Source organism: Lepisma saccharinum, chromosome 10 (genome assembly GCF_977018435.1).
Source record: "Lepisma saccharinum chromosome 10, izLepSacc3.1, whole genome shotgun sequence".
NCBI lineage: Eukaryota > Metazoa > Arthropoda > Insecta > Zygentoma > Lepismatidae > Lepisma > Lepisma saccharinum.
This window is the reverse complement of record NC_139238.1, coordinates 69835413-69853927: the sequence shown is the minus strand read 5'-3', so window position 1 is coordinate 69853927 and position 18515 is coordinate 69835413. Positions and strand designations below refer to the sequence as shown.

The 18515-nt window shown below is 39.1% G+C and overlaps 1 protein-coding gene across 1 annotated transcript in view; it reads left to right on the top strand.

The window, feature by feature from the left end:
- Positions 1-18515, top strand: part of LOC145993940 (MFS-type transporter SLC18B1-like) — a 114271-nt gene that overhangs the window by 87721 nt on the left and 8035 nt on the right. Inside the window, exons 8-9 of the mRNA XM_083129903.1 lie at positions 3854-4044; positions 8052-8147. Coding sequence (XP_082986029.1) covers positions 3854-4044; positions 8052-8147 — 287 coding nt within the window. The remainder of the gene's footprint in view (positions 1-3853; positions 4045-8051; positions 8148-18515) is intronic.

Genomic DNA, 18515 nt, shown 5'->3' with positions numbered 1-18515 from the left:
GTACTACCTTTGTTTTCTTTGTTACAAACAAGTAATCTTTGCACATTACTTGTAGGAGGAGAGTTGCATCACATTGTTTAGCTCCTCCTAGCTACTCCCAAGAACGATAGATGGTAGAGTAGTGGTTACCGTTAACGATTGTCAACCTGATGGTCGTGGGTTAAAACCCCTCCGGTGGCAGAACATTTTCGTAAGTTTTAGAAACATCCCATTGTGTTCATTGTCCACGCAATTTGAATCGGAATAATTCTGTTTGGAATTAACCATGGGGGGAGTAGAAATGTTAAATAACAAAATATTCATTTCAACGAACTGAGGAGTGGAGACAAATCTGATAATTCTTATAAATATGAAAATAACATTCATGTTTTTAATGGTAAAATCAAAGATTTTATCTTGCTCTGAACTCAGCCAAAAGGCATTTCGCACCGAACTAATACATTCTGCAATACATTTTAAAATATTATTGAATATCGATAATTTGATTAATGCATCAATTCTTGACGCCGAGACGATATTTTCTACAAATACCTCTTCTCTCCTTCTCCTCTCCGTCTCCTTCTTGCCTCCCCTTATTCTGCTCTGCTTATATGTCATATCGCTTTCCCTCGTGTTCTCGCCTCTTGTCTCAATCCCAATCTTCTCCACTCCTATTATCTCCTCTCCTGTCTTATATTTCCGACTCCACTGCACTCTTCTCCTCTTCTTTTCGTTCTTCTTATTTTCTCTCATTTACTCTACTCTCAACTCCACTCTTCTCGTCTCCTCTCAAACCTCCTCTTCTCCTCTCGTCTCATTTCGTTTCCCTCCTCTCTTCTCCTCTTTGCTCCATTTTCCTCATCTCCCTTCGCACCTCTTCGCTTTCTCCTCATTACTTCTCCTATCCACATCTGTTCTATCTTTTCTTCCCTCCTTTACTTTTCCTTCTACCCCTTTCGCTCTCTCCTTTCTCTTCTCATTTGTTGTCCCCTTTCGTTTCCTCTCTCCTCTTTTCCTTTGTTTAGACTCATCAGCGATGAAATACTAGAAAATCAATTTTCTTTCTTTCAGAAAGTATTTCTCATTTGCGACAAATGTAATACTGATATTTATTTAGAGTTTGATCCAACAATACTTGATTTTATTCCTTTCGCGTATTTCATAAATATCTATTGTGCATATGGCAACCCTGAAATTGAGCCAAACTCTGCACGCAACCCACCAACGCCTTGTGTAAATTGGGTTGCCTAGTTTAAAATGTCGTTGTCCTAAAACGTTTCAGAGACACTGTACAATCAAGTCAAAATTGCCCTCTTTAAAATGACATAACGATTTTCTTGCCCTGCTTTCCCCATTGGTATTCTCCCCGTACAATGTTTCGAGCCGCCTATGCTCCGTGCCTTTGCTACTCTGTTAAACTCAGAATATGTCGGAAGTGTTCGTTAGCCCAGAAACAACGTGTCTTCATTCAAATCTGCATAATTCAATGCGTATTCACAAGCACAACAATTGATGAACGTTAAATGATAAGAAAACTTCTAACACCGCAATGTTGCGAGCCATACCAAGGCTACAAACTTATGCATCAACTTTGAAAACTTTCTTCTGGTACGCTTTTTATACTAAGCTGAGCAGTCATATTGTTGACATTCGGAAGAAAAACTCAAAATAACAATAGGTGTGTTTCACCTCCGTCACAAACTGTTGCATTGTGGGATCGAGCAGCCATGTTTGAGGTAATTTCTTGTGAGCATACGGAATTCAAGCAGGCGGGCGGTAGATACTAACACAGACATTCGTGACTTAAAACAAACGTGCAGTTGGTGCAGATGTAACGAACGCTAACGTAGTGGATATTTCGATGCAAACGACAAATACAATTGTCCGCATACATGGCGGCTGTGCGTATCCTGACGTCACATGAAACCCACCTACATGGAAAATCTCTCACTTAGAAAAATTGATTCTTAATAAGTATTATTAATTCTTTTTTTTTTTTTTACGTTTTCATCAAGCTGACTACCAATCACGATGTAGATGTTATTTTTTTTAAAAAAAAAAAATAATATTCCAAAGATTTGATATTATTTTATGTTAATATAAATGTTTTATTATTAACTAAAACTATTATTAATTGTAATTCATTGCGTCATTCCACTAGTCGTCAATCTCGTCGCTCTAGTAAATGGACAAGGGAATAAGGTAAAGAAAACCACCATGTTAAAATAGGATCCTAATACAAAGTTAAAACGTTCTGTTTCGTGAAAATTTCCATTTCTAGCCCTGCCTCCATCACTGCGCCAAGATTTGAAGTACTAAACAGAGCTCCAACTCGTTAGTAATTAACCCAATAAAATTTGGCCTCCTTGATGACGTAGTGGTAACGTCGTCGCCTTGTAATTAAGAGGTCACGCGTTCGATACCCGATGAAGGCACGTAATGGTTTGGATCCTACTTTCCAGCTGCATGTCCAGTCCCGATTTGCCTTTCTGTACACAAAATGACCTTAAACAAACTCATTAATGCACATACAAAACTTCCCAGGTCAATAAATAATTTCGGTGAAAAATCTTGATTTTTGTTTGTTTGTTTGAGTTTGTTAAGTCCAGTTTATGCACAGAATGGCTAATCGAGACTGTGCCTACAGTTTAAAGCGCGATCCTAACCACTATGTGGCTCCACCGGGTATTGAACCAAAGACTCTTTGATTACAAAGCGATGACATCACCACTGCGTCATCAGGGAGGCACCTTGAATTTTCTTGTCCATTAATTAAGTAGTAAGGGATTTCTTCAGTATATTTGGTAACAACATGTTTGTATTTAAGTTAGTAATAATTATTACATTAAAAAAAGTTCTACAAATCCAGTAAGCTTGCGGTTTGGAAGATATTGTCGATATCTATTTGAACATCTTTGGCGATTGTCATAGATATACAACATAGCAAACCTCTGCAGCGGAGTGGCTGTCACTGCACCCTACAAACGACAGAGGTTGCGGGTTTGAATCCCGGGCTGGGGATGGGTGTCCTTTGTGAGTGGACCTTCATCAATTTCATCACTCATCCTCATCGCCGCGATTAGCCAAAAGTTGCAGAAATGCGACGCAAAATAACAATATCAAAATATGCAATATAGATAGTTAACTAACTACGCATTTGCCGGACTTATTCCTATTAAAATTTGGAATAAATTCGTCTATGCTATCTCCAATTTATGTCGATGTATCCTTTAGATACCTTTGAACAATGCGCTGTAAACATTTTTGCAACGCGACTACAATTTTAAAAAAGTCGGGACAGGCATTAAAAAGAATGTACTGTCTTCATTAAATAGGGACGTCTGGTATAGCCTCGCATCAATAGTTATGAAAAAAACTCCCAATATTGCAGACTGCAGAGTTCTGTAGCCTGCCAAACACCTTCATTTATGCAAGGACAAAATTGAAATTTTTCAAATTTGAAAAATCATAGATGTTATTTTCCTAGCTCTTTATAGGTTCACAGTCAAAAATTTCAGACTTCGACGGGGGGGCATGGCCCCCATGGACTCTCCCCTGGGTACGGGCCTGACTGCCACAATTGCTCTAAGCCCCGCGACAGGTTAAGTTTGCAGCAACGTTTCGCATATGTAGACCCAAACTTACGCGCAGAATATAGTTCCGCTGCAATACTGCCGATTGTTTCATTGTCTGCGATATCAACAGCTCGGTGGTTGAGACGAGACTAGCACAGGAGATTCTGAGCGCCTTTCTCGCGCGAATTAATACATATAACCTGCTGCAAACTTAACCTGTCGCGGGGCTTAGACACATATTAAGTGTTAAGCTTTCCAAGTGGTTGAAATAATTTCTACCACCCTTCATTCTCTTCCAGTTCAACCTGTCTCCAGTGTCCATGGGTTCGATCTTCATCATCAGTGGAGGGACATATGCCGTGATGTCTCCTGTCGTGGGTCGACTGTGCGACAAGATCCTGGAGCCAAAGAAGGCGGCGGTCATTGGCAATGTCTGCGTGCTCGTTGGTTTCACCCTGGTTGGACCCGCACCATTCTTCCCATTTGACACGTACGTAGAGATAACTACTGTCGGATAAAAAATTATACATACTCGAGTTTGGACTCTAATTAGAAATTAACGTGGCAACACTGCAAGCATTGACTCGCAGCGCCAGCCTGCAGTTTCAATGGATCAACGGACATCGCTGTGTGCAGTGTTGCCACTTTCCGCGTTCAGCTTTACTCCGCTGAATAAAAATATGTATAAAATCGGTTTCTCAACGTGAACTGACAATGATAATTAGTTTTAAAAACAGATGCAAAGAGCTTCGAAAGAAGACCAATATTGTATTTGTAGGACTAACCAATACTAAGAAAAGGTTGTTTCGCAAAATTAAAAAGAAAGTTGTTGTTTTTTACAAATTTTGAAAACCTGAAAATTAACATTTGTGTTTAAAACCTTTCTGTCTGCAACCTCCAAAAATTTAAAAATCCGTTTTTGATTTATAGAATTTCAATGAGAGCGATCGTTTGCAAAACTCCACAAAAATAGGTCTTTTAATGTTCTCACGAAGATCAAAAATAGAAGGCATATTCGGAAAAAAATTTATTAGCATAGCTTAACGCAGAATTCAATAGCTAAATATTGATGTAAGTCGTTTTTACACTGCTTCTAAATAACTAGCTATTTTTTTAAAATTGGAGTCCAAACTCCAGTATCTATAATGTTTAATCCGATAGTAAGTCGACTCATGTAATTTATACCGTGTAATTTGTACTCTTTCGTTAACTGTTTAGAAATGACCTCTCTGGTGGATTAGGTGCCTGGGTAGCAGGGTTGGCAAAATTTGTGTTTTTTATAAAAGAAACAAAACAAACAGTTTTTTATTTAAACGTTTCAAACAGGAACCGATAAAACATGTTTTAAACAAATAAAACGTTTAAAACATAATGCCAAGTAGTCTTATTTTCTAAGAATGATATTAAAAAGAATCTCTTAATCATCCAAGGATACATTGTGTTCATATTATAAATTAAACGCTTTATTAACTTCCTAAAATACATAATATGTTAGTTTTAAATCTCACATGTTGGCTGTTCGAGAAGCGTCAACTAATCCACAGTTGCCAGGCCCCACTCAGTCCACGTGGTACGAGGGTCACAATTTTTATTTGAGCCTAACAATGAAAAAAAACAGGAATTTGGCATTGAAAACTGCTTTATTGTTTTTCGAAGTATTCTCCTTTATGGTCAATACACTTTTGCATTCGTTCGAACCATTTGTCAAAGCAGTTTTTCCAATCTTCTTGAGACACCTCCATAATATGGTTTTTGAACGCATCAACGGCGTCTTCCGCCGACGAAAATCGTTGTCCACGCAATTTATTCTTGACATTCGGGAACAAGAAGAAGTCATTGTGTACCAAATCAGGCGACCATTTGTTTCGATGTGCTTCGAGCGCGAACAACTTTTGTTGGATTGGGTTCATCTTGAAACACCCATACAGTCGACTGCTGTTTACGTTCCGGCTCATATGCATATATCCATGATTCGTCACTTGTTACAATCTTATATACGTCTTTTGAAGCACCACGATTGTATTTATTGAGCATTTGTTTGCACCAATTGACGTGAGCGTCTTTTTGAGTTTTTGTCAAATTGTGTGGGATCCAACGAGAACATACCTTTCTCACAGCTAAATGATCATGTAATATTTTATATATGCTGGTGGAACTAATGCCTATGGTTGCCTCAATCTCACAGTATGTCACATGACGATCTTGCAGTATTAGGTTTTGCGCAGCATCAATGTTTTCTTGAACAACAACTGATTTTGGACGACCTTCGCGAATCTCGTCGGTGAGCGAATGGCGGCCACGATTAAATTCGTTATACCAGCGTTTCACAGTGGCAAAGGATGGGGCTTCATCGCCAAATGTGGAAGTAAGTTGATCGATGCACTCTTGTCTTGATAATCCACGTCGAAAATCGTAAAAAATCATCGCACGAAAATGTTCACGAGTTAATTCCATTTTATTGTTGTCGCGCAATCTCCAAGGCAACATAAACAACACAAATGAAGCTATTGACAAAACATTTGAAGTACGTTATGGTCAATAATGCCAGACGATTCCGTGCAAACGTCAAATCGCGCCTAACTTCAATCAGTGTTGCCAAGGCTCAAAATATAAATAGTGACCCTCGTAGTTACTCTGTTTTCTAAAAAATATATTTTATCATGAATGCAACTAAATATTGACATTAACAAGTATGTGCAGTATGATAAGCGACAAACAAAACTGTTTCATCCACATAGTATTCAATTTTAAAAATGTTTTAAACACTTGTAAAAAAAAAACATGTGTTTAAAACGTGGCCCAAGTATATTCATCACGATATGTTTCTTTGTTAATTGATGTACATTTTTAGTCACTGAACAGATTTCTATGTACAATAAACATAATGACACCGATTGAATAAAAAGGCAAATTTACAAAACTCTCAAATAACCACAAACTATCAAATATCAAGTATCAAAATGTGTTTTAAAAAAGTCTGAAAAAAACATTTTTAAAACACTTTGTTTTATACGTTTTAAACATTTGTGAAAAAAACAAAGCCATGTGTTTTACACGTTTAAAACAAGTTTTTTAAAACACTTTTGTTTTAAACATGCCAACCCTGCTGGGTAGTCAAACTCTGGATTCTCAGAAAGATCTAGTAGCTACGCCTCTGATCCCAAATGCATTACAACTATATGCCAACTTTTTCCTATACATAAACCTAGAAAGTACATTTTGCATATAATTCTCTGGTCTGGTTAAACCATAAGCAGTAGCTCCGTCTTGTTCGTTGCACTCGTATACACTACAGCTCCTGTCTGGTCTTAAGGCGGGCGGTCTGCATGCTGACAAGGGAAGTGGGGGAAGCGACCAATCCAGCGCGATGAGAAGCACAGCAGCTTTTAGAACGAGGTGCGCGGAGCACCTCCTCCCGCGACTCGTAACTCTAGGCGCCACCGCCTGTTGTCTTCCCTTGCCAGCATGCAGGCCGTTCGTCGTAAGAGTAGACAAGAGCTATAGGCATCCCGGTGTCAGAGTGGTGCAAGGAAATGACGTGCAACCAACTAGACGGAAAGCGGTGTTCAAGTTCAGAAGATTCAACAAATACCTGTCGGGAAAACGGGAGAAGAAAAATAAACTCAAAATGAAGAAAAATGCAATAAAAACGGCAAAACATTCTGAAAAATGAACAAAAATCAAAAAATGCAAGAAACAAAAAAAAACTGTTTTCTGGTTGTGACTTATGGGAAACGGACTAATATCAGGTATATCATTGTTTTCAAGGTTCAGAAAAAAAAATGAGATTTTTCATCAGCTTCCGAGCCCTGTTCATGATATATGAGGGGTTTAGAGCACTAGTGGCGTAACTCCACTATTCGTGAAAATTGTACACTTTTCGTATATAACTTTGAACTGTGAAGTATCAATATTTATTGCTAGAAGCAAGTATCTTCTCAAGTTTCAAATTCTTGCTCATAGAGGCAAAAAAATTTGTTTCTGCTCCAACAGCTAACTACTAAGTTATTGAAATGTGCCTTTTTGTCAAAACTGTATTGAATGGAGTTACGCCAATTGTGCTTTGCAACCCTCATATGTATCCCACATTTATTGCAGATGAGTGTACACCCAACGGCGAAAGAAATAGTAGGCGAATTGTCCACCACCGTTTTCATTCTGTCTGTGTTACACAATCTGATGACAATGAATTGAAATAATGACTTCAATAAGCAGACAACAATGTCTGCTTCGAACCATAGTTTCATTTCTTAAAACAACACAGGATGTTGAATAAAAAAGTAATGAAACTCGTGGTAGACAATTTACCTACCATTATCTTTGCCCTTGACTGTACACTCCTGTTCACATAAAGTGGTACACTTTATAAGTTTGGACAGTTGAAGTATGGGCATGTTATATGAACAGGAGTGTACATTGGGATAAGAAAATGTTCGTTAATATTTTTTTGTGTTTGAAACATACGTGAAAAACAGCTTCCTTTCTGTTTCTTTTAAGCGAGCTTTGGCTGTGTATTGTTGGACTAATCATCCATGGAACAGGCCTGGCCTTCATCCTCGTGTCAACATTCATTGACGCCATGAGGTCTGCTGTGTAAGTATAGAGAGTGGGTGCTCCGTGTAAGGAAGTTAACCTTAACTGGCAACTTTACATGTTCATGAGTGTACATGGTTGAGGTGACAAGAATCCCGAATTAGCTGGGACAGTCACTTTATAAAGGTCTCTGTCGCCACTTTCTTAAACGTAAAGCGGAATGCCCCAAAGTGTACCTTCATTTTGTTGAAATTGCGCAAATTCTGACAATCACCCAGAGGCATTAAGATATTAAGGGCCTATGACTACGAGGATATTATCCTTGTCATATAGTGCCGAAAGGAGTTTCCGGGAGTGAGTATTACTTATTGTGCAATCACCTTCGTGATACTTCTGGAACAGCCAACACATCTGGCGAGACATCCGATTCTGCTGCATGACAACGCAAGGTCCCTTCTGCAAATTCAGTGGGACAACTGCTTGAGCGATGGGTTTGGGAAGTGCTAGAGCACCATCCCTATAGTCCGGACATGAATAATTCTTTCAGAAGCTAAAAGATACACAGCGGGTACGTCGCTGCAAGAGCATCGATGATATAATGCAGGCCCTTGGGCGGTCCCTTTCTGATATACGTTAAATAGGTTCCGTGGACGGTGTGAGAAAATTGCCAGAAATTTCTCAACATGTGCTACACTCGGCCGGAGACTATTACTTAGGAATGCAGTAACCTCGTCCTGCACAATAGTGTAACTAGACAGTTATGAGCATAAAATCACTTTTTCTTTAAAAAAACTATCCTCGTATATTTGTATTTACATGTATTGATTTAAATGTTCCTTATACTTGGCGTCTACGGTAACGTGGCCTCATTTTTAAAACAAGAAAACGGAATGGCAAGACGTACATATTTTAATATCAAATAGAATCTCAGCCTGTGCTTGGATGTTCTTTGCGAGTGTCCCGTCATCACTTCCATATCATCGCTCATCCTAATTTTCGCGATTAGCCAAAAGTGGCAGAAAGGCGAAGTGAAATAAACTCAATCAATCAGCACATCAATCGCTTTTTATGCTCGCACATAACTGCACCGGTGCAGATCTTACAAACCACGGTGTAGTCAGATGTGAATGACTGATTGTTGCCACCGATAAGGGTATATAAGCAGATGTCTAACTGAGGCAGGAAAACCGGTGCACGGACCTTCCACTGGGAATCGCCATTCGCAAGAAGTTTTGTAATAATCCACTAAGAGGCGCTGAGGGCACCACTCGCACTCTTGCTTCCGCTTCTTCTGCCAAACAGAATAAGAGATGGCGCTGCTGAATTTCACCGATGTCGAGGTAAAAAACTGACGTCACCAGACTCTCACCTCCCCATTTCCCGGAAAACGGCCCCCTGCGATTCATATCTGTGATGTTACTATGCCACAGTTCGTAGTAATAGTAAAAAAAGGTGTTGTTGTAATTCTATGCTGGTAAGTTATTGTCCCAAGAAAGGGACATTTTGGCGGCCCGTTTTACGTCAAATCGGGACATGAACTCAAAAAAATGTACTGTCACCGCTAATATGGAACGACTGGTCACCTTAGTCAACGGCAGTGGTTCTCAAACTGTGATACGTGTACCCCCAGGGGTACACGAATGACTTGAAAGTGGTACGCGATCAGCTCGGAAGAGAAATGTCGAGAATGGCAACAAGACAACATTTATGCTGCAGGTGTGTAGCGCAGAGCTTTAACAGTCAAGCGGAAAATGAAGCTGATTTTGTCACTGACACTCTTATGATTGTTTCATATGTTTTGAAACAAAATACTCGTTCAAAATCTATAATGAACTAAATTTGGAGCCGAATCTCCGCTTGAAAGTTTCAAGTGCACAACCAGACATCAAGAAACTGTGTCAGGCTATGCAGGCACATCCTTCTTACTAGAAACTCTGAGGATTTACAATAAAAACTCCAAAATTATGCTTGGCAGTTTGTTCTTCACGTTTTTCAATAACTCTGGAAAAAAATAAATGAAAATTAAAGTTTTTTATAAACTTCTTAGCATACATGTGTTTCACATTTTTATTTTTGTAACTAATCATAGGAACACATAATAAAATAAAAAACGTACGATTCTAATGTTTGTTTCCGAATGCCATTATGCTCTATTTCAGACACACGCCTCCAATATATAAAAAACGTCCTACCAATCAGGCAGCCAAAAAAAATGCCCAAAATCATTCGGAAAAAACCTATGGTTGGGGTACATTAAACGTTTACTTACGACTAAAGGGGACAATGAGAAAAATGTTTGAGAACCACTGGTCTACGGTCTACTGTGTACAAGGCTTTAATAATGGGTAGATTAAGCCAAATTTTGATTATTTACTTTGGGAAGGAAATGTTATTACCAAGTAATAATACCATAATAGATACCACCTTTAGCTAGCTAAAGAAACGTTTTGAGCCTCACATGGAAGGAGTGATGGATGCTAGGTAGTAAAAATTTTGGAGAATGTAAGGTTTGAGTTTTAGGACACACTGTGCGAACTTTTATGAAATTCACATGTTTTCTTCTATTTTTTGTCAGGTTGAAAATGAATGAAGTGTCAGAGAGTGGCCGTAATTCGGTACCTCTGTCTGCAAGGCCTCACTGCACAGACATGCTTTGATGGAGTGTGGCTTCACCACACTTCCCCATCCACCTTATTCCCCCGACCTGCCACGTCAGATTTTCCTCTTTTCCCTGTTATAAAGAATTCACTTCGAGGACGTCACTTCCACACGGACGAAGGCGGTCATTCAGTGGTGTGAGACTCAGGACAAATCATTCTACCAGATGACTGTAAACAAATTGCAGCACAGAATGCATAAGTGCATTCATCTGGGGGGTGATTATAGTGATTATGTGATTATGTAGAGATATCATAATGTGGAACTGTAGCTCAAACACCCCTTCCCTGTGAGACTCAAGACTTTTCACTCTCCCCTCGTACATTCTTCTTATCTTCTTCATTTCTTAAGATTTCACTAGTACTTTGCTTTACTCTTCATTTGCTCATATTTCATACAGTGCAATGTTTTGTTGTTTTGCTATAAAGGAAGGAAGCCTAATAATTATGGGGTTTAAGGCGAATAGTAACAATTCGCACCAGCTGTGCATTTATTTCAGTATCGTCGGAATGGGCAATGCTACTGAAAAAAAAAACAGCACAAGAGAGTATGAATTTCTCTCCATGTTGCAAGTGAAAGCTGTTTTTTTAATTTGATTTTTAAGCTAATCTGTAATCTGTAATAAATATGATGAATAATTATTTATACACTTCTATATATTCCTGTAGAAACAACTTCAAGTTACGGCTAATCAAATTCAAGTTTCGACTTTTCCTAACTCAAACAAAATCTTCAACCTGTCCTGTTCTCGTTCATATATTTTTCTACACCATCAGAAGTTTGATATTTCCAAGATAACAAGTAAAATAATAATCCCATTAGTCCAATGCTTAGTCCCCCCTTCCTCCTACAACCATCCAGCGCACAGACCTCTCTTTCTTCAACTAGCCGCTGGGAAAGGTGGATGGGGGAGAAGCAGTTTAGAGACCTCGCGTCTGGTTGGACGTGGAAACTGTTCCCCGTGCCCTTAAGCTTTTGATTCCTTGTAAACCTTTACTTTTTTCATATACAGGGTGTCCGGGCTAGAGGTGTACAAAAATAACTGCTTGTAATGTGAAAACAACTCCTTAGTGAAGCTCAGTCGATAGATTATCGATCCCAGATTTCAGTAGTCCACTTGTACGATTAATAGTGCTGCTGAGTCAAGCATGCGCACAAAATGCTTGGCCACAGAGATCCCCAGATTTGACACCATTAGAACTTTTTGTATGGGGCTCCATTTAAGATAGTGTGTACAAGAGAAAAGTTCACGATTTGTGTGATTTGAGACAGCGTATCGTTGCGCTAATAACACCTGAAATGCTGGTCAACACTTAGCATGAGATTGAGCATCGTTTGGATATCTGTCGAGCTACAAGTGGTGCCTCTTTGAGGTTTACCACCGTACATAAAAACTTTCTGAGTTACTTTGTACAGTGTCTCTCAAACGTTTTAGGACAACAACATTTTAAACTAGGCAACCCAATTTACACGAGGCGTTGGTGGATTGCGTGTAGAGTTAGGCTCAATTTCAGGGTTGCCACATGCACAATAGATATTTATAAAATAGGCGAAAGGAATAAAAACAAGTAATATTGTATAAAATTATTAAAAATATCACTATTTTATCGTAAGTGACAAAATTCTTTCTGAAAGAAAAAAAAATAGGTTTTCTAGTATTTCATCGCTGATGAGTCTACAGAAAGGAAAAGAAGGGAGAGAAAACGAAAGGTAACACAGGAGAGGAGAAAGAGAAAGCGAAAGGAGAAGAGGAAAAGTAGAGGAGAGAAGAAAGAGAGGATAGACGAGGAGAGGAGATGAAGTGAGGAGAATGGAAAAAGATTCTAGGAGAGATGAGGAAAATGGAGCAAAGAAGAGAGAAGAGGAGACGAGAAGAGGGGAGTGGAGAGTAAAGTAAAGGAGAGAAAAAGAGAAGAACGAAAAGAAGAGGAGAAGAGTGCAGTGGAGTCGGAAATCTAAGACAGGAGAGGAGATACGAGGAGTGGAGATGAGTGGGATGGAGATAAGATGCGAGAAAAGTAGGGAAGGCGATATGAGATAAAAGCAGAGCGAGCAGAAGGAGGGGATAGGAGAAGGAGAAGAGAAGAACAGAAGGGACTGAAGAGAAGAGGTAGTTGCAGAAAACATCGTCTCAGCGTCAAGAATTGATGCATTGGTCAAATTATCGACATGAAACATTCAACAATATTTTGAAATGTATTGGAGAATGTATTAGATCGGTTCGAAATGCATTTTAGTTTCGTTCAGAGCAAGGTAAAAACTTCCATGTAAGATATTTGATTTTACCTGCGATTATACCACTAAAAACATGAATGTAATTTGAATATTTATAAGAATTATCCAATTTTTGTCCACTTCTCGGTTCGTTGAAATGGAGATTTTGGAATTTAATATCCCCCCCCCCCCCATCGTTAATTCCAAACTGAATCATTCCGTTTCACACGGCGTGGACAATGAGCACAATGGCATAGGTCTAAAACTTACGAAAATTTTCTCCCACCGGAAGGGTTTGAACCTACGACAGGCGCGGCTCGTGCATTATGTACCCGGGGGTTCACTGGTCATGTAACACATATTCAGTTTCCGCAATTAGACTTCCTTCGCCTAACAAAAGGATGGGGGGAGGGCTTAAAAGATTTGTCCAGAATTTTTTTCATCTGGGAGTATAAGGTTTTGTAGTAGGGCTGTGCGAATAAATTTAGGGCTGAAACTACAATAAATTGTGCCTTTACGAAAAAAAAAGTGGGGTTTTGTTGGAAAATCATGGACGTTCTCAAGTAAGGGCAAGGAATATATTTTTTCTCAGGAGGGGCAAAAAAACACTCCTTCAGTCTGAAGTTACTGCAACGCTTTTATAATAATTACCAAAAATTACTGTGACTGAAAGTAAATTATATGCGTGTAATATATAATTTTTGGTTGACATTCAATTTCCATGGGGGGCGGCCCCCTTTTCCCCTTCCGGACGTCCATGCCGACTAATCAGAACTAGTCCTACACTTATCAGAGGGAAATAGCAACTAATGGCATGTGCATACTAGAAACCGAACCTGAGACCCTTTCATTGATACGCGACAGCTTTGTTCAAATTTGGGGCTGGTCGACCAGCACACGCTTTTTTTCAGTGGACAAGGAAGTTTGTTTACGTTAATTATGTGCATTTCTATCGGTCATTTCTTACCTGCGCGGACAGCAACGCCTACACTGCATCAAATGACATAACCTAGGTAAAGTCCATCCCTCGCTTCACTCGCAGCATCATTTAATACTTTCCAACAAGTATCCAAGCATTTCAAAAACTAACAAACTTGAGACGATTGACACCGAGCGACAACGAGTCACGTCTTCGCTCCATTCTTTCTCTTTCGCGAACCCGAAGTGTTTCCACCTTTAAGGGAAAACCCCTGAATGCATGCACAAGGTATTTTGGTAATGTATCTCCTTTATTTTAATTCATCGCATCTAATTCCAGATTTTATTTCTTTCCATTCATCCATCTCTGCCACAATCTTGCATTTATTCCAAGAATTTCGGTGCAAAAATGATACAAGAGAAGATTGAATATGTAACGTGTGCGCTTCAAACTTGAACCGCACACAGCAACACTGGAAGGGAGGAAGCAGCGAGAACGCAGCCTTGTCCCGCGGCTTCTGCGAGAGAACGAACTGCGCATGACCGTTGGGTGGAGACATAGGTTCTGCAATCTCATCTTCCATGTATTTTGTCCTATACCCTCCTCGCGCTTCTGCTCCCGCACGAAGCTTTCACAATGGCACGAGCTGTCCTGTGGGGGTTCAACTGAGGGTCTGTATCAGGGCGGCCGATTCGCGGTTTCTTCTTCTCAGCAAAAGAGTTCGCTGTGTTACGGACACAAATACATGACTTATTGTGTAGAAATTTTAGCGAAATAATGTGAAAATGTAAAGACATTGTTTATTGTTCATTCTCGAGGTGATTATCGTATATTACTGGGGGTTCACTGATCCTGTGCGCTATAGGGCCAACCGCGCCTGACCTACGACCATCAGATTGACAGTCCTGAACGCTAAACACTACACTACAAGCTTTCGCTCCTGAAAGTAAGTAGAAGGAGCTGACCAATGTGAAATATAGATGCAACTCTCCTCCTACATGTAATGTGCAAACAATACTTGTTTGTAACAAAGAAAACGAAGGTAGCACGACTCGGCGAAAACATTTAATGGAGAATTGCACATGATGTAAACTTCTCATTCGATATTTGCGGAGGCATCCTTGCATTGAACTCGAGTGGGAAAAGGGGTAAAATTAGTATGTCCTGAATTGCCACAAATATAAATAGTTATTTCATTAATATTTGTCAATGTCTTTGAAGCAGTACACAATTATCGTTAGAGTATCATAATTCACGATCTTATACATGAAAATATCCCTTTGAATGTGTGTCAATTCATTTATTTGTTTATTTTTTTATAAATTCCATATGCAGAACAATGTAGCCACTATACACTGCTATTACAAATAATGTTACCATGCTCTCCACACCTAGTATGGAGGATCAAACCTGGGACCGCTAGCAGCCCAATGGAGAACTCTAACCACTACACCACGCCCTTACCTTCGATTGAAACAACAATTTTTAAGTATTCTGTCCCTCCAATATTGTAAATGTCGTTGGGTTCATGTAGTTGAACTTTTACTTTAATTTTGAATTGCTTTCTTGTAGTATAGCAGATATCTTCGAGAAATAATTTTCGAAGTGATGAAGAAAAACGAGAATATTGGTAGTTGCGAAAATGTGAGTTTTTTCTTCTAACTTATTATTGTGATTAGACTTTATTAATGGAAAATATCTAGAGGCTTGAACATTGCAGGACGATATTCTTTTCCTCTGATACTGCAACGGACGAAATGCTTGTTTACTGACACAAGTGTCGTGTTCAGAACAGTCTTATGAAATGTATTTGCTGTTGCGTAAGGTAACACGAAATAATTACACCGTTTGCGAATTACCAAATCTGCGCAACGTTAGACGTAAACAGGCGGAAAATTTTATTCATATATTCACTTCACATTTGACAGTATTAGTCAAGAGAGACTCGTGGGATACTGTGTTAAGGTGCTGGAGTAAATACTTCTTATTTTTCTTCCTCGAAGAACAACAATTTTTAAAGTAGAGTAACAGTCGTTCTGCTCTTTCTTATTTCTTTTAATATATATATATATAAGAGAGAGGGGCTATTGCGCAAAGGATTATTATTATTATATAAGAGAGAGAGACAGATATTACAAAATAGTTCAAATAGTGCGAGCGCCATTGAAAAGTCATGGTAATTCTATGTTGTAATTCAATGTTTAGAAAATAATATATTTATAAATTAAATGTTGCGTACTAGGAATTATTATTACAATAAAGAACATGTCTAACTGTGATTTAATAAAAAGCAATAATAAAGAGATATTCTCGCATCACGATTGCAGTTCGAAAAAGTCAGTACTGGGATTGAAAGTAACGCACTGTCCTGACTAAATCGCTGAATCGGACGTCTGGTAGTTTTCGTAGTTATTGATAGGTTCACATTTAAATATTTTTTCAAGGTTCGAGGGGGGCATGGCCCCCATGCCCCCCCCCACCCTGGGTGCTGGCCTGACGTAGACAGTGGGAGAGAAATTTTGGAGAATCTTTCTATTAAATTTATTATTTACATCCACCTTATGCTCAGATAGGTTTATTGACAATCGTGAACTTTTCGTTTAATAGATAATATTTGGTTTTAAACGACAGGAGAATATTGGTCAAATTTCCTTTCGTGCTCTTTTGAGAGAATGTATACTTCTACAATAGCAATCGCGTTCGGAAACGGTGAAAAAAATGACTTGGTTTGCAAAGGCAGACAAGCTTGGTAGCGTAGCTTGCTCGCGTTCAAAGTGACTCACTCACGCTAATCAGCTAATCAAGGCCGCTTCTTATCGCAAAACACTGCGTCGATGCACAGTGTCTGCACCCAGCAAGTTACAAGTGACCAGAGTCGAATTTGAAAGAGAATCTGAAGAATGATAGATTTCATCGGAGGCGGCTAGGTGGGCACTAGCTCAACATGAAATAGTTTAAGTCATAATTTATGACAAACAAGCAGGGGCGCCGACTTGTCAAAATTATTGGGGGGGGGCTCTGATCACTGAAATAAATGAATGAATGACTCTCTCTCTCTCTCTTTTTTAAAAATGAAAATTACGTCTTCGTATAGGAGTTTTTAAGCAGCTATTATATTCCTCATGCAAATGAAATGTAACATGAAAAAAGTTTAGAAAATGTTTCAAAGTCTCTTTATGTCTTTTGTGTCTGCTCATTTGTTTTTTAGATAATTAACATTTTTATTGAAAAGTATGTATTTACATTACGAGGCCAACCTAACAGTTTCATGCCGGCTTCGGTAGCCGAGCGTGTTGGGTGGCCGACTCAACTCGCTTTGATCCAGAGGTCTCGGGTTCGAGTCCCGGCGAGGGCATGGGTGTGTTTTAATGTCCGCAACAGACATGTGACGGGTTGAAAATAACCTTAGTGTTGACGTACTCATAAAATAACGAATATTTAACAGTTTTATTTAATTATTTACATAAATGCTAACACAAATCGCAGGAAAATAGATTTACTTTTTTGTTCTTGCTACAGTATTTTACTTTTTAAATTTAATTTTGCAATAATAGAAAAAAATAGCATGTACACTAAGATATAAAGTGACATACACAACAAAAACATATGAACATGATTTAAAAATAAAGCTAAAGTTTTTCTACGCACTGGGTAATTTTTTTATGAACTCATTAACGAACGGTCTCAGGTCCAAATTATCAAGCACAGTTTGATGTATGCGGAGTACCGCTAAGCTGCTTAGTCTCTTCCGCCCCATAGTAGATCTCAAATATGTCTTCAGTCGGCGAATAGCACTGAATGACCTTTCGGCTGTGGCTGTCGTCACTGGCACTGTGCGGAGGGCCATCATGAATTTGGCAACTTCAGGCAGAAGCTCCTGGAGGGTGCTGTCTTCCAAAAAAACTTCCTTATGTCACGCATGGTAGTTAGAACCACTTTCTTCTGTTTGGCGATATCACCAAGCATGGACAGGTGTAAGGAGAGCCTATCGGCATCCAAATCTTGGCGAAAGAATTCTCGCGTTTGCTCAAAGTTTGTTGTGCAACTGTTCACAGCTGAGATGCATCTTTCTGCTGTTACTTTTTGTAGTCCTGTAGATTCATGTCCTTGTTTAACACATGATTTTGCTGTGTCACAGACGTCAGTGTATATTGATTTATAATGTTATTTTGGAGTGTAGAACTTGAGTTTTGGCAGCATCAGGATTTTCAAGTCTCTTAGGGGCGTGACGTTGCCGGGGCAATTCTGGCTCATCAACGAGGCTGGGTTTGACCTCTGTGTATTTCTGCCGAAACTGCTCAAAATCCATTCGCTTTTCTTGAAATGTGTCAGTCAAGTATTTTAGTTTTGATTTCACTTTTGTAGCACCAATGCGTGGAGACTGAATCTTACAGTTTACCTCTTCTATTGGACCCATCACATGGCAGTAGAGGGAGAGAAAGAAAAATGTCTTGAAGTGAAGCATTGTCTCCAGGTACTATATCCAGCACATTTTGATGCTGCGTCAGTAGAATCTTCTTCAGAAAATTTCTCCAAAAAATTGAGAAGGTTTTCATAGTTCGTTAAGATCTGTTGCATACTGAAGGCTCTCAACGTCCACCGACGAGGGCAAAGTGGTCGCAGTCCAGTATGGCCAG